At 45.0% G+C, this 23437-nt stretch overlaps 3 protein-coding genes across 17 annotated transcripts in view; 1 reads left to right on the forward strand and 2 right to left on the reverse strand.

The window, feature by feature from the left end:
- Positions 1–1067, reverse strand: part of CPSF3 (cleavage and polyadenylation specific factor 3) — a 52638-nt gene extending 51571 nt beyond the window's left edge. The window contains exon 1 of one of the 2 annotated variants that reach the window (XM_053285745.1): positions 928–1067. In XM_053285745.1, the coding sequence (XP_053141720.1) occupies positions 928–998 (71 nt within the window). In that variant the 5' untranslated portion in view covers positions 999–1067. Of the gene's footprint in view, positions 1–564; positions 878–927 lie in introns of those variants that run through there. The other variant, XM_053285747.1, reaches the window with a different exon arrangement.
- On the forward strand, positions 317–13594 carry ITGB1BP1 (integrin subunit beta 1 binding protein 1). 5 transcript variants are annotated; one of them, XM_053285750.1, is made up of 8 exons: positions 1587–1763; positions 2067–2131; positions 2637–2732; positions 4598–4676; positions 7175–7311; positions 9808–9900; positions 10767–10916; positions 13239–13594. In XM_053285750.1, the coding sequence occupies exons 3-8, from the start codon at positions 2661–2663 to the stop codon at positions 13308–13310; spliced, it is 603 nt and encodes a 200-aa protein (XP_053141725.1). In that variant the 5' UTR covers positions 1587–1763; positions 2067–2131; positions 2637–2660; the 3' UTR covers positions 13311–13594. The 5 variants fall into 5 exon arrangements, with proteins under 5 accessions (XP_053141726.1, XP_053141724.1, XP_053141727.1 ...); XM_053285751.1 differs by lacking the exons at positions 1587–1763; positions 2067–2131 and adding an exon at positions 317–728; XM_053285749.1 differs by lacking the exons at positions 1587–1763; positions 2067–2131 and adding an exon at positions 1086–1236.
- Positions 13595–13856: 262 nt separating this feature from the next.
- The window catches only part of ASAP2 (ArfGAP with SH3 domain, ankyrin repeat and PH domain 2), a 137902-nt gene continuing 128321 nt past the window's right edge, over positions 13857–23437 (reverse strand). For 4 of the 10 annotated variants that reach the window (XM_053285739.1, XM_053285743.1, XM_053285738.1 and 1 more), the window contains 2 exons: positions 22139–22261; positions 13857–16436 (listed from right to left, as the gene is read on the reverse strand). In XM_053285739.1, the coding sequence (XP_053141714.1) occupies positions 16260–16436; positions 22139–22261 (300 nt within the window). In that variant the 3' untranslated portion in view covers positions 13857–16259. Of the gene's footprint in view, positions 18331–22138; positions 22262–23437 lie in introns of all 10 variants that reach the window. The other 6 variants (XM_053285744.1, XM_053285741.1, XR_008313775.1 and 3 more) reach the window with 5 other exon arrangements.

Genomic DNA, 23437 nt, shown 5'->3' on the forward strand with positions numbered 1-23437 from the left:
TCGTTTCAGCTAGGACTGTAGCAACCAATTACAGTATATTGGCTGCATATCCTAACAACTTAGGGAGAAAGGGACTAATTGGAAATGATTTACTTAATACAATGGTAGTACTAAGACAGTCTTTGCATTGTGGCTTTCCACCATACTGCCTCTGCATCAATGTTCCCTCTAACAGGGATTCCCAGATGTTGTTGACTACAACCCCCAGAATCCCCAGCTACAATGGCCTTTGGCTGGGTATTATGGGAGTTGTTGACTACATCTGGGAATCCCAATGTGCTCTGCACTGCTCATATACGGATGTGACGGGTTTTTTTGTTTTGGTTGAAACTGTATATAAACATTCTTAACAATAACAGCAGCAGGCGCAGAAGAGCTTTCATGCTAGTTTAGGCTGCTCAAACAGTATTTCCCCCCACACGGATCTGTCGCCCTGACACTAAAATACAGTATTCCCTTTTCCAAGGAACTTCCTAGACAGCGCCATTTTATCTCCACAACCACCTTACAAGGTTGGGGAGATTGCGAATAACCCGAGGGCACCCCGTGAGTTTCACAGCTCACCGAGGGAGGCCTCTCCAGCCGCGGAAGACAGTCTACTCTACTGGCTCAACTCTCTGTAGTCGCCTTTGTTGGACGCTGGAACGACTATATTTTTAACTGCTCGCATTTCATTGTTTTTGTCGTGTTTCTGCTGACATGTCTGGGTGAAGAGCGGCTAACAACAAGTAAGTGAGCTTTTCAGTAGGAGCGCGTGTGAACAGCACTCAGTAGTGGCAAAACCTCGCACCCCTGGTTAAAAAACAGAACAGGGGCGAGGGGGAGACGGGACGGGCAGAGGCCCCGCGCGCGCAACAGGGTCGTTGGCCGCTGCCTAACTGCCGCCGCGGCGCGCGGGCACTCAGCGGGAGCGTCACAGCCACTCACAGGGGCCGAATCAGCAGCTGGTCGCTCTCCTCGGCCGGGATCAGCGTCTCCACTCTTCTTCTCGCCGACATGCCTGCGAAGGGGAGGCGCGTCACCCCGGAGGGAGCCCAGCCGGATATCCCTTACCGGCACCTGTACCTCACTCACACATTCCCTCGCTTTCCGGTGATCCGGGAATTATGCACTTCCGCCCCCGGTGCGCCTGCGCGCGAGATGCTACCAAGAGCGTATAGGAGTAGAAAATTCCTACAGCGGAAGAGCCCGCCGCGGAGATACAGGAACAAAGAGATAAATAAAGACCAGAGAAAAGTATCTCACTGTTTCTATAGGGTGATTCGGGGTTAAAATTGAAGATCCGTTTTAAAATGTTCTCTGGATCAGAAGTCCATAGAAATCTATGGAGAGCTTGTCCACCCCCTAAATAAATAGTAGCAGCGAAGACAGTCCTTTCTCTTTTTAACTCAGCTGTTATTTAGTATGAATTTTTTTAAAAAAATTTAAGTCTATGGCAGTCATAGAAATAAGCTCTTAAATAAGACTTAATTAAAAATATTTTTGGATTAATTAAAATTAATAAAATTAGCTTAGTAAAAATAAAAATAGGGAGGGCTTTTGATTTTTACCCGGAAGTTTAGCATACATGTTACTCTTGCTATCTCTATTTCTATGTTAAAATTGCACAGAGTAGTAGATAGGTGGTGCCCGGAAGGAGGAGGAGGCGGGTTGCCAATATACCCATAACTTTATTTATTTTGTCTTTAAGCTACCTTTATTCTAAGGAATTCAAAGAGACATACATGTTCTCTTCTATCTTATCCTCACATCAGCCCTGTAAGGTAGGCTAAGCTGAGAGAAACTGATTGGGGCAAGACCCCGTCCCTACATGGGTGAGACAGGATTTGAATTTGGATCTCTCAAGTCCTGAGAGGGTTCTGGGCATGGTCCTGAAGGGAAAGGAGAGTCTTATATCTGCCAACATATCCCTATTTTCCCATCCACTTGAATGGGAAAATAGGGACATGTTGGCAGGTATACAATCTTGGGGCTTTTTTCGTTTTGTTATGTTCCTAGACTAGGCTTGTTGCTTTTTCTATAGCAGAGCTCTTGCTGGCTTAGATAATGAGTGGCTTTTTCCACAGTTCAAATGCAATGATTGGGAGAAGCTTCCCCTTCTGGATGTCTACCTGTTATGCTGCTGTTAAAGGTACAGGAGCAGGGGAAACAGTCCTGTCCTGAAAGAACTGTATGGATAATATTTCACTTTTGAAATCACCTGGGCTCATTCGTTTGCTATGTACTTCTTGTGGTATAGTAAAGAACAATAAATTTCATAGCATAGTAGACTTTTGTGGTCTGCACTAAATTTCAGAGATCAGAAAACATGCATATTTTAGGGGTGTGTGTGTGTGTGTGTGACTAATGGCTCAGTGGGGAAATGCTTGATTAACAAGCAGAAGGTTGCCGATTTGAATCCGCGCTGCTACTATATCCAGCAGCAGCAATATAGGAAGATGTTGAAAGGTATCATCTCATACTGCGCAGGAGGAGGCAATGGTAAACCCCTCCTGTATTCTACCAAAAGAAAACTACAGGGCTCTGTGGGCGCCAGGAGTCGAAATCGACTTGACAGCACACCTTACCTTTATGTGAGTTTAGGGCTGCAGTCTTAAATGGTGTTGCAAGCATGACTTTATTTTCTCTCCTTTCAGCATTCTCTGCTCTTGTAATAAAAAATGTTCAGGAAAGGGAAAAAGAGGCACAGTAGCAGCAGTTCACAAAGCAGTGAAATCAGTACTAAAAGCAAGGTAAGCAGAATTTAGTATGCTTGTTTTGAGAGGTATAAAATCAGCAAACAGTGTACACTTTTATATCCCTCTATGGGATGACTAACAGCACAATCCTATACATAACTACTCGGGAGTATGTCTTACTGAGTTCAGTGGAACGTATTCCCAAGTAAGTGTTCACAACTGAAATTTTAATAATCTCCTGTTAGTAATGAAATGCAAGTGTTGTTTAGTTCTATAATAGTATGTGGGGAGTTGGCGGTTGCTGCCGGGAGTTGGTGGATGGGTGGGAGGATGTGGCGGACTGGCTTGCCGGCCCGCCAGCCAGAAAGCGGGGTGGGGGGCGGAGAAGGGGTGGGAGAAGAAGTGGGCTGGAAAGTGGAAAGCCCAGGCAGCCGGGGGGCGGGGGAGAGAAAAAGCTGGCCAGCCCGCCAGCCAGAAAGCGGGGGTAGGTGGGTGGGTGGGTGGGGAGAATAAGGCTGCAGTGGTGGGTGGGCCGGCCGGAGGCGCAGATGTTCTGCGCCTGACCCAGTTAGTAACTCTTAAAGGTAAGAGTTTCTTCAATCATCTCGGACCTCCTACTGATTAGACATTAAACTGACCATTCTGGACTATCAGTCTGCACCAGTGTTCCCTGGCTCTTACAGCGATTCTCAGATGTTGACTACAACTCCCAGAATCCCCAGCTGCAACATCTTTTGCTTGGGGATTATGGGAGTTGTAGTGAACATCATCTGGGATTATCTGTTAGAACAATGATCTGCAAATTACTGATAATTAGCAAAGAGGATTCAAAGTGAATCATAAAATTATGAGCAAAATACTGCTTATTTCATTGGAGAAATGTATTGGTATCGGTGACCATAAAATAATCTTATTAGTTTTTGGCAGTGGCTCAGACAAACAAGCTGATGCCCATGTTGCCAGAGATGCTCTTACCCCTGGACTTGGGGTTAGGTCCAGGGCCTTCACACCCTCTGGGGGCACCCCAAATCCTCTCTAGTCTGCCCTGGATGGTGTGGTTTGTGCCTTCAAGAACCTATGAGTTAAAAAATGATGCTTAACGTGCGAGGAGTAAGTGAGTGGGTGGGTTCCAAAGGCCTTTTGGTCCAGACTCCAAAATTACCTAGTAGGGATGTGCAAACAGGTTCGACCCCGAACCTGTACGAGGTCAAACCGGTTCGGTTCGACCATTCGGGGTCGAATCAACCCCCCCCCAGGCTATGCAGAGACCTATTGTGCAGGCCTCAAACCGGAACACCCCCCCCCCCGGGGCACACAGAGGCCTATTGCGCAGGCTCCCAGCCCCCACCATGGCTGCCACCTCGCCAGGAGAAGGCTGAAAACTGGCCAAAGACCGCCTGAATGGGCGCAGAGCTGGCCGAATCGGCTCTTGGGGGACATGTAGAAGGCTGGTGGGGGAGGGGGGGACACCCGTGGACACCCCCCCCGCCGCCTCCAGGAACCCCACGGAGGGCTGCAAAGGTTACAAAAAATATTTTTTAAAGACTTTAAACATTTGCAAACCCCCTCGAACTGAACCAAACTCAAAGGGGTTCGCGAAAGTGCCGGACTGAACTGGCCCGGTAGGGTTTGAGTGTAATTTGCACTCGAAGCAAACCAGGCCAGCCAGTTCCGTGCACATCTCTATTACCTAGGTGCACCTTTGCATGTTGTACACAAGTTCATGTTACACATAAGTGTGAACTGCATTGCATGTTAAAATGGGAGCAATACTTTCCCAAATGTCTATCTTTAGGGTGAACGATTTCCTTATTTAACCAGGTCAAAATTCAATAAGTTTTGAAAACAAGGCAAATTTTGAAAGATCAGTTGGCATGAATCACTTAGTAATATTTTCATACTTGTTTTTCCTGTCCTAGTCTGTAGACTCCAGCCTTGGTGGACTTTCAAGATCTAGTACTGTTGCTAGTCTAGATACAGACTCCACAAAAAGTTCAGGTATGTAACTGGTGATGGTCTGAAAGAATTACATATAGATGGGCATTTAACACCACTTGGATTCTGTCTGGAGATGTGTGCCCTCTTGTGTAGTATCTCAACTTCATTTTTTTTAGTGTAAGCTAACCCAAAGTCTGCAACCTATGTAACTGCTCCGTTATACACAGAACAACTTCATTATACACTTAATCATCATCATTTGCATGATTTCTCTTATTTTGCATAGTTCTGCAATCTTCATTGTTTTTGCACAACTGACAGCACAATTTTTGTACATATTTTCTCAGAAGTAAGTGCCGTTGTATTTGGGGCTTACTCTCTAGTAAATGTGTAGAGGACTGAAGCCTTCTGTTTCACAGGAAAAGGCAAAGAGCTATGCAGCCCCGTTGTCCTTAACAGTGGAAATCTTCCTTAGCAGTGTCTCTGGCTTCCAGGATTTCACCAGGCATTAAGTTTAGACTTCCAAGCCTACCTTTGCTCCAGTAAGGACTAGAAGGTTGATTTTTGTGTTTACAAGCAAGCTGAGATTCTTAGGAAGCTGAATGTTGTGGGTCATGCCATATTCTGAAGGGTTTATGTATTCCCACGTTTGTGGCATTTATGAAGCCCTGGTTAGATCCTGTGCATACACAGCATTGGTGAGCATTCTTGGACTACTTATTTCAGGGTATATCTTTTGAGTAGAAGCAGCCAGGGCTGGACACCTCAAATTGTCCCGGGACACTTATGTTCCTGTGTTACCAGCAGAAAAGCATTTTTGTTAAGCTTGAACTTGCTGTTTGCTTTTTAACCCATTTTCTTTCAAACACCCCCCCCCCCCATTATTCCTCTCTGCATGTATGATGGGCACAGTCTTCTTTCTCTGAAGTATTCTTCCTTCTCTCTCTCCACTCTATGGCACTTTCTGCATCCCTTGTCACATGCTGATTTTGTTCTCCTTTCTATTGGTCTGCGCTGTCCCCCCCGCCCCCTTTCCATTTTCTCATACCCACAAAACTCTGAGGCTGCTGCCTTGTTATTTTATTCTCAAATCTTTTCTCACCTACAGGTCTTTCTGCACCCCATACCTTAGTTCCTCCCCCTTTTGTCCCCTTATCTCTCTTTTCCCTTGTTCTGTTCCTGGGCCTTCCCTAATTTTTACTCCTTCTTGCTGAAGAGGAGTGCCCAGCAGCACCTAAAGTTTCTCTCTCCCAGTAATGAACACACTGTGAGAGTCTCGGATGCAGGTGGGCCATGCTGGATTGAACTATGTCTAAGCAGGCCCCAACTCCCCCAAGCAATTCTGAATCTAAGGAGAAGCAGAGCGACACAGCTGTACTGGGGGCAGCCATTTTCCTGCACTCTCTCTTAATGGGGTTGGATTTTTCCACCAAGAAATGGGAAGTGGGGGTGGTTGTGCAGTTCTTGAATATCCCAGGTTTCGGGTAATGAAATGTGAGGAAACAAGGATGGCTGCAGGTGGATTCTATAGGTCACGAGCAGAATCCACCAGTTGGTGGTGAGTCAGAGCTGTGTGTGTGTTAGCATTTCAGTTGGATAGAAACGTTGTGGAGAGAAATGTCATGTGTATTGATTCAAATTCTATGCCTGTGATTTCCATAATGAAAAAAATGATGGGGATGATGGTGGGAGCACCACCAAAGGTCAACTGTGGATGCTGCTGCTCATAGTTCTGGTTTAAACTGTCATTTTTTCAATGCTTGTCTAAATCTAGATTGTTTTAGTATGTACACTCAAAGTGTATCTGTTTACCCTTAACACTTTTGCTTTTCACTTGCTGTTCAAAAGGGAAAAAGAGTTTAAAGTTTCCCTTCATTTGTTGGCTTTCCACACAATATCTAATGTAAGCTAATGTAGAATATGGGTGAGCTATAAATACACATGGGTCTCCTAAAAGGGTTCATAGTATGAATCAGAAGCTGACATTGGATTCTTTGTTTCCTTGTTATCCCTTACTGTACCCCAGCACCTAGCCAACTCTTCTCCTTAAATTCAGTGAGATGCTAAAGCTATTGCTGTAACCCAGCAATATGTTTTCATTGCATGAAGTCCACCAGTTGTCCACCCCACCCTTGGCTGGAAGGGCAGATTGCTTCATCTATAGATTCCTAAAATAACATTGGCTCAGCTGGGCTGCCAGAAGTTGTTTGTCATGGCCTCTTTCTCAGTCAGTTTGCATTAACAAGAGACTGACGTTGTGGATACTGCATGAGATAAATAGGAAAAGAAGTTTGCATGCTTGCATGAATCACAGTAACAGACACGTTTTCACAGCTCTTTTTGTTATTGATCTACAACTGCCACCACCCTCAGGCTTCAGCCATTGTGACTAAGGATGATGGGAGTTGTAGTCCAGCATCTGGGGACCCAGGTTTGAGAACCCTTGCATTAGATTAATAGCAAGGATGAGTCAGTTCTAACGGCTGAATGTCCAAGCAGTCTGCAGGCCATTAGAACCATTTATCTTTTGAGTTACAATTATTTGTGTTTCTTCATAGGTCAGAGCAATAGCAATTCAGACACTTGTGCAGAATTCAGAGTTAAATATGTTGGTGCCATTGAAAAACTGAAGCTTGATGAAAGCAAGATTTTGGAAGGGCCACTGGACTTGATAAATTACATAGATGTGGCACAGGTAAAGACTTTTTCTCAATATGTCTAAGTTATATTAGCATATCTTGCCTTAGATGAATGTGCCCGCCAAATGTGGTCCATGGAACTGATCTTCAGCCAACTCATTTTATTGTTAAGAATTGACCTCCCATGCTTCTAGGTTTCAGACTGCTGCTTTTCATCAGTAAACTGGGTTGAGGGAACTTGAAAGTTCATTTTTAGCCAATGGTTTCCCCAAGAATTGGTGCGCTTCCTGATGCCAATTGCAAAATAAATGGATGTTGCAGCATCTGGGTTATTCTGGTTAAATTGCAAATTATATAGTACAGGGAACCCTCACTATTTGTGGACTTGCCATCTGTGTTTTCGCGTATCCATGGGCACAAGGACAACACGAGATCCCACGGAGCATGGTACAGCCTTCAACCCCCCACTTCTTTTGGTGTCTTTCCACCCATTTTTTGCCCTATTTTTGCAGTTTGGGGGGCATTGCTGAGTACAAGGAGACCCCGCGGAGCACGGTGCAGTAGGGTTTTTTTGCTGTTATTTGGACTTTTTTTGCCCTTTTAATTCAATCCAGGAACCTAACCCCATAGGCATAATGCCTCCTTACTCATGGTAGTAGGTGAGGAAATGAACCCTTGTGAGTAACAAGGTTTGCCTGTATGTGGATTGTAAAGTAGCACTGCAGTATGTAACTATGGTTGATCAGACGAGTAGCAGTTCAAGGAAGTTGCAACAAAGCAAACATCCAGAAAGCATTGGTTATCTATTGGTCTTATTTTGTATGTCCAGAAAGGATTTCTTTCTGATTTCCCCTCTTGGAAGTTATCAGAACCATAGATTCCACTGTGTAAACAAAAGTAATAAAGGACTTCTCAAGCTTCCTTTTGTGAGCTGTTTCCCCCAAAAGCTGAGATAACAATCTTTCAGCCAATGGAAGGTTCAGGCATAACTCATAACCATAGCTAAAGCCTGGTTCCACATGACATTCCTAAGGTTCAGAAGTGTGCACTCCCCCCAATCCAAGGCCCAGACAGGTGTCTACCAGAGATTTAGGTTACAATAAGTCATGATGTCCAAACTGGCTGATATATCTGTACCCAAGGTATGAAGTGAGCTGCACATCGCAGTTTATTTCAAGTAAGTAGGTTAGAATAAACAGCGATGGGTTGGTTTGGATGTCACAACTGATTGTGATGTATTGTAAACAAAACCAGAAATTGACGCATATCAGTAGTAGCATCAGGGGGCGGGGGAGACGGAAGGGGCAAAGTGCATTTATGGGTGAGTGAGCTGTGTCCCATGGGGGCAGGTGGAGGCAAACTACTTGTCGGGCGGGGGCATGCCCCCTCTCTGGAGTTGCCCTTGACATGTGTGCAGGAGAGAGTGCTCCCAAGCTTCAAGGATATTATGGACTGATTGAGACGAAACAGCCTCTGGCACACAAAATCAGGAAAGGGATGCACTGAGAGCACGCCCATCAAGGCATCCACTGTGGACATCCAGTGCATGTGTTTTTCATGTGTATGTATGTGTAGGTGGGTCTTGTTCATCCAAATGGCCCCTATACATGTTTGAACAAGTATTTAGAGCACATGTGTAGAAGACATTCAGATGAACAGGCCTCCTTCCACAGTGCAATAAAGGGGAGGGGCTTATGGAACGGGCATCAGGATGTCTGTAAAAGGTATCCTGACAAGTGCACTCTTGGCACATCCTTTTCCTGACTGCCTGTGCTGGCGGCTGTCTCCTCTGAACTGGCCCACAGTCAGTTTTTTATTAACTGAAGAGATTTTTTATTTATTTATTTATTTTTACACTTGTATCCTGCTCTTCCTCCAAGGAGCTCAGAGCGGTGTACATGCTTATTTTTATCCTCACAACAGCCCTGTGAGGTAGGTTAGGCTGAGAGATACATGATTGGCCCAGAGTCACCCAGTGAGTTTCATGGTTGAATGGGGATTTGAACTCAGGTCTTCCCGGTCCTAGTCCAACACTCTAACCACTGCACTATGCTGATTTGCTTTAGGAGGAAACAACTTGAAACCCACAAAAACTTGAAGGGTTGAGTTAGAAAAAACTAACACCCATCATATATGGTCCAGAGTAGCTCTTGTAAAAGCTGCCAAAGCCTGCCCAGCACCTTCCAATGCCTTGGAGGATGGAGGCTTGTTTACTTCCTGTAGGGATCCATACAGCTGCCAGTAAACATGGTGCCTGGCAAATCCCTAAACTCCTAAGAGAATGCTGCTCATTCATCTACAATGAAAGAGATGAGTTGCAAGGGGCTATTTCACCATCAGCCTACCTCTAAAGAGTGAATAATGCATAGTATTTACTGTCGTGTCTAGAATAAAAACCTCTTATGATTCTACAATAGCATAAAATACTGCTTGGCTTCAGCTAGCAAGGGAAGGGACATAGCAATACAATGAATTGAACCTTTAAGCTTGGCAAGTGAATGCTCAGTTACTTATCCTCATATATGCATATTACACCTCTTTTCTTTTCAAAGCAAGATGGAACGCTCCCGTTTGTTCCTGGGGAAGAAGAGTTTATTATGGGTGTTTCCAAATATGGCATCAAAGTCACAACTTTAGACCAGTATGTAAGTGATTATTTATTTATTTATTGTAAGGTTATTTGTATGGTTGGTAAGGAGTCTCCATTTCCCTTTTTCTTGATGTATTTAAACATGGCCAAAGCAGAATCCTCAGAATTTGATATGCTGAGACACATGTATAGGTTTTGTTTTATGATACTGGCATACTAGATGACTCATCCCAGATTTAATTTCATGTTTGAATTTTGCAATACCAAATGTAAGCAAGATGCATTTGCCCTTCAGAAATGTATGACAGATTATGTACCCTTGCACATTTTCCTTGTAATGCAATGATGCTCCTGCAACACACAGAGAGAAACCACTTTCACATTGCCTACAATGGTGTTGGTCCTTCTGTATAACTGGTTCTGCACCCAAAGGTACAGAATATCCGTTCTTCCAGAACTACTTGACTATTCCCTTTTCTTCACAATGGAGTTCGAATCCAGTGCTTGCTTTATCCTTTCAAGTTTTTTCAGTTCCCAGTTACGTTTAGGTCAGGGAGCCAAACGTTTGGGAAGTGAAGCCATGCTGGAGTAGCTGACAATCTGTGAGTTGCCTCATTGACTTAAAGCCTTGTTGACTGGCACATCAGTGGCTACACTCACAAATATCCCTTGTGCAGAATGAAGTTGGAATTGTTTGTAATACTCTGAGGTGTGTGCAGAAACCTAGAAAGTGGGAGCCAGTTTTCTTTCTCCTCTGTCTCTGCATAGCTCTGCTGCCAACTATTTTGATCAAGTATGGAGCAAAACAGTATTCCTTTCCTAAAACTCATGACTGGGATTTGGAAGTAGACTATAGGTGAAGAGACAGAGAACTAGTATCTGTTCTTGTGAAGTTTTTAAATTAACTTTGGGAACTTTCAGGATGTCTTGCATCGACATGCACTCTATCTAATTGTCCGGATGGTCTGCTACGACGATGGCCTAGGAGCAGGGAAGAGTTTACTGGCTTTGAAAACGACGGATACAAACTATGAAGAATACAACCTTTGGATATACCAGTGTAATAGCTTGGTAAAGTTCATGCATAACCCTTAAAGAAATCTATTCATACTATTGGCATACTATATAAGATCATGCTGTATTGCATGGGCAGCTGTGGCACACTGAGATAAGAGGAGGAGGGTCTGTGAACCTGGCTGTGAAATCGTCAGCCTGCATCTTGCTCTGTTGCTTCCACACTGGGCTGCTGTCTGCTTCCTGGCTCAGTGGATCAGAGGCAAAAACCAATGCACAAGAAGGTACATATGTGAACTAGAGCAGCACTTTCTCGTATTTAAAACATGATTTGTGGCACTCTTGCCAAAAAGGTTAGCTACTACTGCATGTGCAAGGGTTGAAGTGACATTTTAAAAGCAGACGTCGGTAAAATGCTATTATGTACAGTTCTTGCCACGACTAGATCCTCCTATGGTAGAAGAGATGTTGGTAAAGCGCAGCAGGAAAATTGAGCCTTCTAAAAAGAGGCAGAGCTTCTTGGGGACCACCTCTTTTTTGCCTTCAAAAACAAGCTTGTCTCCATCAGTCTCTTGGACTGTTGCTTACAGAGTTGAGGGATACAGTCTTGCTCAACGAAGGCCATGCTGACCTCGAAGTCGAGTAGTTCAGTAGCTAGAACTGGGAGTTGCAATCTCATCCAGAATTGCTATCTCCTGCACACCTAGCTGTAAAAGCAGATCGGAGTCACTGGGGTGGGGGAAAGGCCTGTGCAGTTGGCTCCCAATAGCCAAACGACATACACAACCCTGCTGGTATTGCATGGAGACATGCATTTCTAATGTATGCCTCTGCATGTTACCTTGAAAAGCACAGACTCCTACTGCATTTCAACAGCCTCTTGGAAAGTGTGTGGGGAACACAGGCCAGCACTTCCTTGATTGAGCTCTATCAGGAAAATGCTGGAAGGGGGTCTGCTTCCCAGTGTTCCACATGCATCTTCCAAGATGGAATGTGCAGCAAGGCTCTATGCTCTTTCAGGGGCACTCAGACCTCAGAGGGAGTCAGTGAGGGACCCGAGTCCCCCGCAGGGGTAGCTCTAATTCTTTTCATCAGTGGGTGGAATGAGTTATGTTCTGGGTGGCAGTATCAAGGCAGTGTGTGCACATGTACATCCAGAGTGGGGCTTTCCCGATCCAACCTGAGCGGGATCTAAAATTGACTGAGCGGACATCAAAAAAACTTGTGAGCGCACACCTTAGAAGGAACATCGGTCCCCCGGCAGAGGTGCACCTTGAGAATGCTCACTACCACACAGTGCCAGCAGGACTGTGGCCATTATTTGGCTTTGACTAGTCAATTATGGTGCAGAAGCCAGGTGAAACATTCTACAAATGCTGCTCTCAGCTCTCTAAAATTAATTGTTTTGTGGCTGTAGTGTAACTAAGACACCTAACAGCACAGCGGGGGAATGACTTGACTAGCAAGCCAGAGGTTGCTGATTTGAATACCCGCTGGTATGTTTCCCAGATCAGGGTTTCTTAACCTTGGGCCCCCAGATGTTGTTGGACTACAGTTCCCAGAATCCTCAGACATAGCCTTTGTGACTGGGGATTCTGGGAGTTGTAGTCTAACAACATCTGGGAGCCCAAGGTTAAGAAACCCTGCCCCAGACTATGGGAAACATCTATATCGGGCAGCAGCGATATAGGAAGATGCTGAAAGGCATCAGCTCATACTGCACAGGAGATGGCAATGGTAAACCCCTCCTGTATTGTATGTATTTGTTTATTTCGGCCCAAGGCCAGCATAAATACAAAAAGAAGAAACCTCCTGTATTCTACCAAAGACAACCACAGGGCTCTGTGGTCACCAGGAGTCGACACCAACTCGATGGCACACTTTACCCTTACCTTAGCTGTAGTATAAAGCATACCAGCATGGCCTTCCACAATGTTCATCATAGAATAGAGCATATGTGTGAGTGTGTCCTAGCAAATGATTCTGTATCACCTTTAGGGGAAGATGAACTACCTTCAGATTCAAGTGCTGTGTAGTCTCTATACTAGCAGTTACGATTGCTTGATAACAAAATAATATAGTCTGCCCAGAATACTATTCCTCTACCATGAACAAAGAGCAGTTTGATACTCCACACAAGCTTAAACTATTTTAAAAGATGTACACATACTATTACAATAGTTGCATTTCTAGGCAGACTCCACTGCTCCACACAGGACGCTTTTGATAACAAGCACTCTTCCGCTTGAAATTTGATCAAAACCAAGTGTATTCTAGAAGAAATGAGGAGTCTCAAGATGTGTCTTAGAAAGCTGATGACTCTCTTTTGGTGACTGCTGTCAAGCAGCTTTTGAGCAACTCTTGTTTTCCATAATGCAGGAACAAGCACAAGCCATTTGTAAGGTGTTGTCAACAGCCTTTGATTCAGTTTTAACGTCTGAGAAGTCCTGAATTTCTACAGCGGCACTTAATATGGAGAGAAGGAAGTGCTACGCACTGCAATTGTAACAACTGGAGACAAGACAAATATTTTGGATGGAGAGCACATGTGAACCTTTTTTAACTGCATGAACATGTTCTTCAAAGAAGCAAAGATTTCTCTTTGTAAGTAAACGTGTGACCACAAGACCAAAAAGATGCACCTTGGTAAGGTCATCCTAAAATTTTAAATATTGGGCTGTAGCCCAAGATTCTGTCATTTATGTACATGTAAATAAAAAGTTGGATTTAAGATATATTTTGGTTGTCCACATCAAGCTACTTGACTGTATTACTTATTTCAAAAAATAATCCAAGTTCATATGACAATGCAGGGTTTATTTTAACAGTGTGTGTCCAAACTGGTTATAGTCTTCAATAATTCTGAAGACCTGATATTCTTCATTAGGCTTAAAATTTGTAGTCTTACATCAAAGCTCTGTAACTATTATAAGTAATTTTGTTCTGGAGCTGCTCATTGTGTCAGGATCATTTGCACTTAAACAAAGTGGTCAAGAGGAGGTTCAAAAGCAGTTTATTCCTCCAGTCAAGTGGCTGGAATAACAAAAGTAAAATTAATCATGCTCCAATTATAAATCACTGCATTCAGACACTAAAAATAAGAATGGATTTAGGTTATACAATGTATACAGTTGCTCTGCAACTAAACAATAAAAAACCATCACATTGAAAATTATACATCTTAAGTAGCATTTTGAGTTGCATTTTAAATGTCTTCTGCTCCTTTTAAAGTAGTTAACACAGTACTCTTAATGTGCCCACTAACAGATTGTTGAATATCATCATCCTCTGGTGTCAACTGTGAAAGATGACAAGATCATCCTCTGTTTAAAAAAGTTATCCTGAATATCTAACGCTCTGCATAAGAAGAGCAAACAGTATCAAGGCAATGAATTTTTAAAACCTTTATCTTGATTACAAGCCTACTGCCAGCACAGCATAGTGAGACAAAATACTATTATTCAAGTTCTTTAGTAAGCATGGTTAGATTTTTCTTCCAGGACAACTGAAAGCTTCCATGTTAAAATAAGGATCCAAGCAGCTACTTTGAGGTGTGCCCAAGGCCGCTTTTCCTGTGCACAGCAGGCTTGCATGCCATGTTGAACTCTGCTTTTGGAAGTCCCCTCAGTTTTAAAATAAGTTTAGGATGTAGCAGGGGGACTGTTTTAACAACACAAGTCCAAATCTCCCTTTGAGCACATGCACCTACTTACGCAGTTCTTTGGATCCAGGTCCAGGTGAAATTTAATGGACAGGCATGCTTTCAAAGATGGCTTTGCACACTATTAGTTGTTAAAACTGTGTTAAAAATACTGTACATAAGTGAACTGTGCAAAATAATGTGTCCATTTTCTAGAGTTAACCAGGAATAGAAACATATAAAATAGAGTTAAAACCCAAACTGAATCCATCAGTGTCTGAATAACCTTGTAGTGGCAAACTATGCTTCTAATATACATATATATTTACTGGGAACTTTGAATATGCAGACTTAGCTTTAAATCTCACAACAAAAGTATCCTGAAACATTCCAGTTTATCCCCCATTTACACTGCAACAGCTTGTATTAAACTGATTTTTCACGTAAGCCAATTGATTGCACCCACACGTTTGACAAGTTGCCTTGAATCTACTATTTTAGCAAGGCAGTAGAAAGGGTGAAATCCAGCATAATTTTTTTCAATATAAATATACCAATTGGTCCTTTCCCCCATCTGTTACAACCTATGCTAGCCAATATATACATAATTTCTGTGTCAGAAATTCAAAGTTCTCTTGATAAATCTAGAGATACAATAGTCACAAAATTTGTGATCAAAGCCAATGTGACCCGGACATTGATATTCTAATCCTATGCTACCAGTGCAGGTTTTTGGTAGCATATGCAAAATAAAAACTGTTACAGTATCACAATATACAAACATTAAAAGAACATTGCTATGTTTTGTAATATCCCATTTTCAATTTAGAATTATGAAATCTATTCACAATTATTAACAGTGTAACTACCATGTTCTGGAGATACTTGAGTACACAGTGCATGTCTGCAAACAGATACTGAAATGTTTGCAGAAACAGTGGTGTATACTTCAATACAGTGAGCATTTGGATCAATACCCTACTATGTTGTCCCACAATAGTCTATGTGTGAACACATCACTATGTGCTTTTTATAAAACAAAAACGTCTAGACACCACTGTGTGTGTGTTTAAAAGAAAGGGACTGTAAGATTTTAATTACATTTCATGAAATTTAAGTTGATTTAATCAATAATATTGCCATGGGTTCTTGATTTACAGGCTGTAGTTAACCTCAAACATGGCTTAAGAATGAAAATATATAACTTACATGTATATTTAATATAGAAAAAGGAGGACCTCATGCCTATAAAATATGAGGAAAGTAGATTCATGGTATAAAGTAAGTATCAATATCTTGTGATGTCTTCAGTGAAATGGCCTTTTTAGTCACACTTTTAATACAATAAATGTTTTTTTCAAATGGGGGCCATTTCGACAAATAAACCTTTAGTGTAAATAACAGCCATTTCCCAGTGTGCTGACCTCCACACAGTACTGCACCTTTCTCAGTCTTGGGAGGGCCCTTTAAGAGAAACAGAGTGCTCTCTTAAGAGCTCTAGGTGGCAAGGACTACACTTCCCAGGACTCTCTGCACACCTTCCAAGTTGGTGCAGGGACTCAAGAGGACTCTGTTTCCCTTACAGGAGTCTCCTGGCACTGGGCAAGGCATAGCACTGCACAGTCAAAACAGTAAGCTCCACGTACTATTCAAGTATTCCGCATTGGCTGAAGCTTCACACAAACCCACCCCCACCCCAAAAAAGTTGGGGAGCTGCACTTAGGCTCAGTGGAGGCCACCACAATGAAGAACACCTGTTTCTAGTTTATTATGGAATTGTGGCAAACATAGTGTATTTTCCCAGCCATAGTGGGGACTCCCTTTGTAACTCCAGCATGGTGCTCAAGAGACTGACCTGAAAGATGCTTTATCTTATAAGTAGTCATTTTTTTCTGAGAATATGCTGGAATCGGGTGTCCTTTTGTCCTGTGTAATTCCTATGACAAAGTGATACGTAGAGCTAAACTCATGTATTTGCCCCAAGCAAATTTTGTTTACCACACATCACAGGAGGTAGTGTTGATATCTTTTTACCTGAAGCCAATTCATTAGCAGGAAAAGCATTGCCATGGGCTGTATGATGGGCCCTCAGTTTTTATCCAAACAGGATGGTGGTGGTTAGAAAATGTGTGTGTTGTCATGACAACCCTCTCAAAAGAAAGTGAGGCCATTCACACAATCAAAAACTATGTTCTACCCAGGTTTGGGAGCTGTGTGTGCTCCCAATTTTTGGTTGTGTGGAAGTAAGGTCAGAGGAACACCTGGGTAGAACGGATTTTGAGGAAGCAAGGTAGAAGGGAAACTTGGGTAGCTTTTCCTCCTACATTGCTTCCACACCATCTCTTCTACCCAGGTGTTCCTCTTATCTTTCTCCCAAACCTGGGTAGAACACAGATCTTGACTGTGTGAATGACCTCAGTATTTACCATCTCCAAATGGCTCAGATTCTATATTGTTCTGGCCTATATGAGTCTGTGGAAAGCATCTTCCCACAGAGATTATGGCAAATTCCACAGCTTTTTCAGCAGGGTGGAGGTGTAGCTTTGAGGAAATATGTAGAATTGCAACATGCGCTTTGGTCCACATGTTTACCAGATACTTCAAAACTAATGTATTTTTCTCTGCAAATGCCATCTAGGGGTGGGGTGGGGTGCAGGATGCTGCAAAGGGTTGTACCATAAAACACTCATTTCAGTTGGGAACCCACCCTGGGCCTGCACTGGTTTTATAAATCCCAGACGATTTGTAATGTCCTCCGGGAGCCAGGGCACCACAGGGCTCTTAGCATTAATTCCTGTTCTTCATGATTTCTGGAGGATATTCTTTCCACCACTATGTTGAATGGGACTGATTCATATTAAGGCCTCTGCCTCGCTGTATGTCTGGGAGATAGAGGAGGACTCACAAGGATGCTCTGATGTTTTGCTCTCACTCTCTTCTTCCAGAACAAGTCTGTTCTGTCTGGTAGTTCATTTTCTTTGCTGTGAGTTTGGCATTATTTCTGTTACAGTAGTGGGGGAGAGTTCTTCTATTCTTTCCAGTCTGATCTAGGAGAACAGAGAAGCCTCTCCCTTTGGAGAAGTTAATGCAAGTACTTGGCTCTGTCTTCTCATCCAAGGGGCAATGCTATCCAAAAGGATTTAGAATGCCTTCTAGGACTTTCTATCCTCACATTTTTTGTAGTGTACTAAATTCAAGCAGGGAAAATTGCTTCTTAAAACTGAATTTTCAGTGCCGCTACATTGTACCTAGAAAGGTTTCAGGGCCAAGCACAAAGCTCAGAGATGCATTACAGGCACCTGAAATTGGCACAGAAGTGTAATACACTGGTACAAGTCAAGCCATTAATGTCTTAGCTCCACTAGCTTGCACACTTTAAAATGAGTCCTGTGGTGTCCAACATTTCCTAGATAATTGAAAAGAAAAGCCATGGTGCCTAGGATACTGCGAAAGTTTAAAAAAGGGGATTTGATACCAACACATTTGAAATAGGTTTCACATATTTTTCATGAAATTTGGCTCATGGTATTATGTTTTTACCAGGCTTTCCAGTTCACCATTAGAACTGATATGCTATTATAAAGCAAACTTTCCACAGGCAAATAGAAAATCTTTAGTTCCGTCATAAGGATTGCTGTCACAAAGCGTCAACGATAGTGTATCATTCATGAAATATCCTGGTAAAGCATTTGATTACAGGTAAGGAGTTCCAGTGAAATCTGGAAATGAAAAGTCTCTCCACCTGCATGGAGAAGTCTAGTCAACAATAAAGTGCACAAATGATACAGGGAATGCTCCTTTCCTGTTAGGATCTCCATCAATATGCCCGATCTGGGGGGAAAAACATAGACTATTTTAAGAATACAGGTTGAAGCTTATCTGTATTCAACTAATGCTCATAGGATGTTGGCCCCACTGTGCAAACTGCAGCCATGTACAATTACTCAAAAATAACTAAAATCCATCTACAAAAAGTCTTATCTCCACTATAAAAGCAATACTGATTTGGACAATTCGGCTTTCTTTGCAGTACATAATGTTGAAAGCTAATAATGCAGTTTTAACCCATCCTCAGTTCTTTTAGTCAACTAAAACTGTGATGATATTAAAAGGCCAGACTAATGCTTGCACACTTCTTTTGATTTCCATCAACAATGTTTTATCATTGACATCTCCTCCTAAATCTGAATTCCTCTCTCCTAAATCTGAAAATTAACAATTGTCATCCCTCCTCTAAAAACAATGATGTATTTTGTCTCCAAATTTTCACATACAGGGTTCAGATTATTTCCAGTGAAATGATCCCTCTTAACTGCCATAAGTGGCATATGGAATGAGACTAGGAGTAGATTTATGCTTTGTGCTCTGTTGTTTTGTTCATAGAACTAAATATGTGTTTTGCTAAACATCATTCTGAGTATTTCTGAGAAGTAATATATAGAACAAAATTTGTATTTAAGTAGCCTGACAAAAGATGATGTATATTGGGGCAACCCCCCCACCCCTCATATATACACGGATGGGATCTGAGCTGTCAGTGACTGACCAGAAGAGGGATCTTGGGGTTGTGGTGGACAGCTCGTTGAAAGTGTTGACTCAATGTGCAGCAGTTGTGAAAAAGGCCAATTCTATGCTTGGAATCATTAGGAAGGGGATTGTTAAAAAAAAAACCCAAACTGCTAATATTATAATGCCCTTATACAAAACTATGGTGTTGCCACATCTGGAGTACTGCGTGCAAGTTCTGGTCACCATATCTTAAGAAGGATATTGTAGAACTAGAAAAGAAGAGGGCAACCAAGATAATCAGGGGCCTAGAGCACCTTCCTTAGAAGAAAGGCTACAACACCAGAGGCTTTTTAGTTTAGAAAAAAGATGACTGTGGGGAGACATGATAGAGGTCTATAAAATCATGCATGGTGTGGAGAAAGTGGATTGAGAGAAATTCTTCTCCCTCTCCCATAACACTAGAACCAGAGGCCATCCCATGAAATTGACTGCCAGGAAATTTAGGACTAGCAAACGGAGGTATTCTTTCACACAACGCATAATCAACTTGTGAAATTCTCTGCCACAAGATGTGGTGACAGCCAACAACCTGGATGGCTTTAAGAGGAGTTTGGATAACTTCATGGAGGAGAGGTCTATCAGCAGCTACTCGTCGGAGGACTATAGGCCACCTCCAGCCTCAAAGGCAGGATGCCTCTCTGAGTACCAGTTGCAGGGGAGTAACAGCAGGAGAGAGGCCATGCCCTCAACTCCTGCCTGTAGGCTTCTAGTGGCATCTGGTGGGTCACTGTGTGAAACAGGATGCTGGACTAGATAGGCCTGGGCCTGATCCAGCATAGCTTTTCTTATGTTCTTTTGGAGTCTGAGACCCAAAGAGCTATTTTAGAAATGCTTGCCTGAATTATTAAAACAAGCTCAACATACTTTGACGTGCAGAATTAGATGGTTAAGTCTTTGGATCCAGGCCTAAGGCTAAGAGGAAAGAACTACATACCCTGCAAATAATAACTGGTTTACATACTGAGCCAGAGTATGTCAGCCTAGTAAATTGCACTTGCACAATTTGTGTTACACAAGAGTAAGCCAGTAGGAATAATGGGCTTACTCTAATGTAACACAAATTGAACAGATGCAATGTTACTAGGATCTTCTATATTATTAATTCTCTTAGCCGACCGTGGAGATACATGTAATTGTGGCGGAACTCTCGAAAGGCCGCGCGAGAGTTCCAACCACAGTAATGGAGAAGGCGGCAGCGGCAGCAGCCCAGCAACGGCCACAGTGGGAAGGTGGCGGGTGGTGGTAGAGCCGCGCTGCAAAGAGCAGCCTGGCTAGGTGGCGGGAGCGTCGCGCCCGGCCGGGAAGGAAAGCACTGCTGGTGGCTGGGGACGAAAAGCTGAGAAGACTGAGGCAGAAGGTGGCGGGGAGGACAGGAGAGACTGGGGAAGAAAGCGGGAGGGGAAGGCAGGAGAGACTGGGGCAGAAGGCGGAGGAGAGGGGAGGACAGCGAGGGAGCCGCACGGGGGGGGGCAGAGAGGGCGCGAGGGAGCCGCGCGGGGGGGGCAGAGAGGGCGCGAGGGAGCCGCGCGGGGGGGCAGAGAGGGCGCGAGGGAGCCGCGCGGGGGGGGCAGAGAGGGCGCGAGGGAGCCGCGCGTGGGGGGGCAGAGAGGGCGCGAGGGAGCCGCGCGTGGGGGGGCAGAGAGGGCGCGAGGGAGCCGCGTGTGTGGGGGGGCAGAGAGGGCGCGAGGGAGCCGCGTGTGTGGGGGGCAGAGAGGGCGCGGGGGAGCCGCGTGTGTGGGGGGGGAGGGTGAGCGCGGGGGAGCCGCGTGTGTGGGGGGGGAGGGTGAGCGCGGGGGAGCCGCGTGTGTGGGGGGGGAGGGTGAGCGCGGGGGAGCCGCGTGTGTGGGGGGGGAGGGTGAGCGCGGGGGAGCCGCGTGTGTGGGGGGGGAGGGTGAGCGCGGGGGAGCCGCGTGTGTGGGGGGGGAGGGTGAGCGCGGGGGAGCCGCGTGTGTGGGGGGGGAGGGTGAGCGCGGGGGAGCCGCGTGTGTGGGGGGGGAGGGTGAGCGCGGGGGAGCCGCGTGTGTGTGGGGGGAGGGTGAGCGCGGGGGAGCCGCGTGTGTGTGGGGGGAGGGTGAGCGCGGGGGAGCCGCGTGTGTGTGGGGGGAGGGTGAGCGCGGGGGAGCCGCGTGTGTGTGGGGGGAGGGTGAGCGCGGGGGAGCCGTGTGTGTGTGGGGGGAGGGTGAGCGCGGGGGAGCCGTGTGTGTGTGGGGGGAGGGTGAGCGCGGGGGAGCCGTGTGTGTGTGGGGGGAGGGTGAGCGCGGGGGAGCCGTGTGTGTGTGGGGGGAGGGTGAGCGCGGGGGAGCCGTGTGTGTGTGGGGGGAGGGTGAGCGCGGGGGAGCCGTGTGTGTGGGGGGGGAGGGTGAGCGCCGGGGAGCCGTGTGTGTGGGGGGGGAGGGTGAGCGCCGGGGAGCCGTGTGTGTGGGGGGGGAGGGTGAGCGCGGGGGAGCCGTGTGTGTGTGGGGGGAGGGTGAGCGCGGGGGAGCCGTGTGTGTGTGGGGGGAGGGTGAGCGCGGGGGAGCCGTGTGTGTGTGGGGGGAGGGTGAGCGCGGGGGAGCCGTGTGTGTGTGGGGGGAGGGTGCGCGCGGGGGAGCCGTGTGTGTGTGGGGGGAGGGTGCGCGCGGGGGAGCCGTGTGTGTGGGGGGGAGGGTGCGCGCGGGGGAGCCGTGTGTGTGGGGGGGAGGGTGAGCGCGAGGGAGGGGGAGTGAGCGCAAGAGAGACAAACTAGCAGCGCTGATCCTATGCACCAGGTCTGCTAGTACTATGTTATTGTGCGCTATGTGAGCCACTATTTTCTAAATGATGATGTTTTGAAAAGAACATTCTTCTACTATCAATAGAGGTGGTTTTTTGGTAGAAAACCAAAGAAGGAAGAATTCCTTTTGGTCACATCAGGCAGAAATAATATTCTTTCTTCTTTCATTGGATGCTTCTGAAGACAAGGCTATCTCAAGCCAGCAGTTCAGTTCTGTGGACTGTTGCAGGTAAGTTCCTGACAATATTACTCTTATAAATATGTAAACCATAAATATGTACACCATATGTTATTTTTATAAATATGTATACCACTCACCCACCACTCTTGATCTTCCTCACCATCAACAACTATGACATCTCCCTCTGAAAACGTCAACTCATCGGGATTATCTGCGACACAGTTGTAGATTGCTTTTACTCTCTTGGGTTTTGCTTTTGACTGCAATGCAGAGACACAAAACCTGATGAGCAATGTTGTTGAACATGCAAGACAGGTACAGAAGAAATGCTGGTAGCTTTAATTAGAGGACATGAGCAGTTTGCGGCCTTTTCTGTGTAGGAGGTTCAGGTATCAGGACATTTCATGCATTACTTTGCCCTAGAGGGGTGTGTGTGTGTGTCAGAACCTAAGGGGTATACTCGTGAGTCAAATGGGCCGTAACCCAAAATTTGGCTTTAAAAAAGCCAAATCTGGCAACAGAGCATTACACCCCTATAACCCTGTGCCCTGGGGCTGCTGTGCTTCCTAAGCAGCCCCAATGCTGCTCGGAATGTGTGGTTGTGGAAGAAATGCTTCTACAGTGTTCCCCATTGTTGTGAATGGGGGAAATTGCTGACACTACCACCCCTCCTTACCAGGGCTGGGTCTGCCTTAGGAGTCTGCAGCAGCCCTGGGGCACGGTGTTACGGCTCCATAATACTTCATACCATATAGGCCATTAGACCTGCACTCTTCATCTATTCTCCAAGCCCCTCTCTCAGGCTAAAACCAGGGGAGCCGCTTCAAGTAGACAGTAGTTTGTTTCCATGGTAACTTGGGCAAGAAACCAAAGCAGAGGGCTGAGTAAGAGTAAGAGCTGGATTCATTCCTCTAATGTACTTTAGCTGAGGCCCTATACTAAAGCCTCTGCTAAGGTGATTTGCTTTGAACTGTTTAGCTAAAGCCTTTAGCTTAGTGTACATTCAGTCCCCCCCGCCCCCAATGTGTACTGACTTCTACAAGGGGCGTGAGATGGGAATCAATAGGAACTAGGTTGCCCAGAGAAGTCCCACAAGCAAAGATTCATTAGACAGATTTTCAGACTTTGTCAAACAAACATTGGCCGTGGTGTACTGCTGTAATACACAACCGACATTCTCTAGAAACAGCCCCTGACGTGCATGTAATTTCAATGAGGCTCTTTCAAAATAAGTGATGCATTAATTAGCAGATGCATCATCATTTTGTTTTGTTTCTCAAGTCTAAGCTCAATGTATATTCAAACTGCAAAGGGCAACAAGCAAGAGAAAGAGAGAACTCAAGAAGTTGCTTTCCTCTTGCAGATTCCACTCTGCCTTTATTCCCAAAGTGAAGAGTGGCCAAATACAAACTTTTTAAAAGGTTGACCTAGATTCT

The sequence above is a fragment of the Hemicordylus capensis genome, chromosome 1 (genome assembly GCF_027244095.1).
Source record: "Hemicordylus capensis ecotype Gifberg chromosome 1, rHemCap1.1.pri, whole genome shotgun sequence".
Taxonomy (NCBI): domain Eukaryota; kingdom Metazoa; phylum Chordata; class Lepidosauria; order Squamata; family Cordylidae; genus Hemicordylus; species Hemicordylus capensis.

Bases quoted from the DNA above. Each gene is read 5' to 3' on its own strand.
- ITGB1BP1 (XM_053285751.1), top strand. From the start codon at position 2,661: ATGTTCAGGAAAGGGAAAAAGAGGCACAGTAGCAGCAGTTCACAAAGC. The intron at 4,677-7,174 runs GTATGTAACTGG...GTTTCTTCATAG, and splicing joins AGACTCCACAAAAAGTTCAG to GTCAGAGCAATAGCAATTCA. The intron at 10,917-13,238 runs GTAAAGTTCATG...TCCATAATGCAG, and splicing joins TATACCAGTGTAATAGCTTG to GAACAAGCACAAGCCATTTG.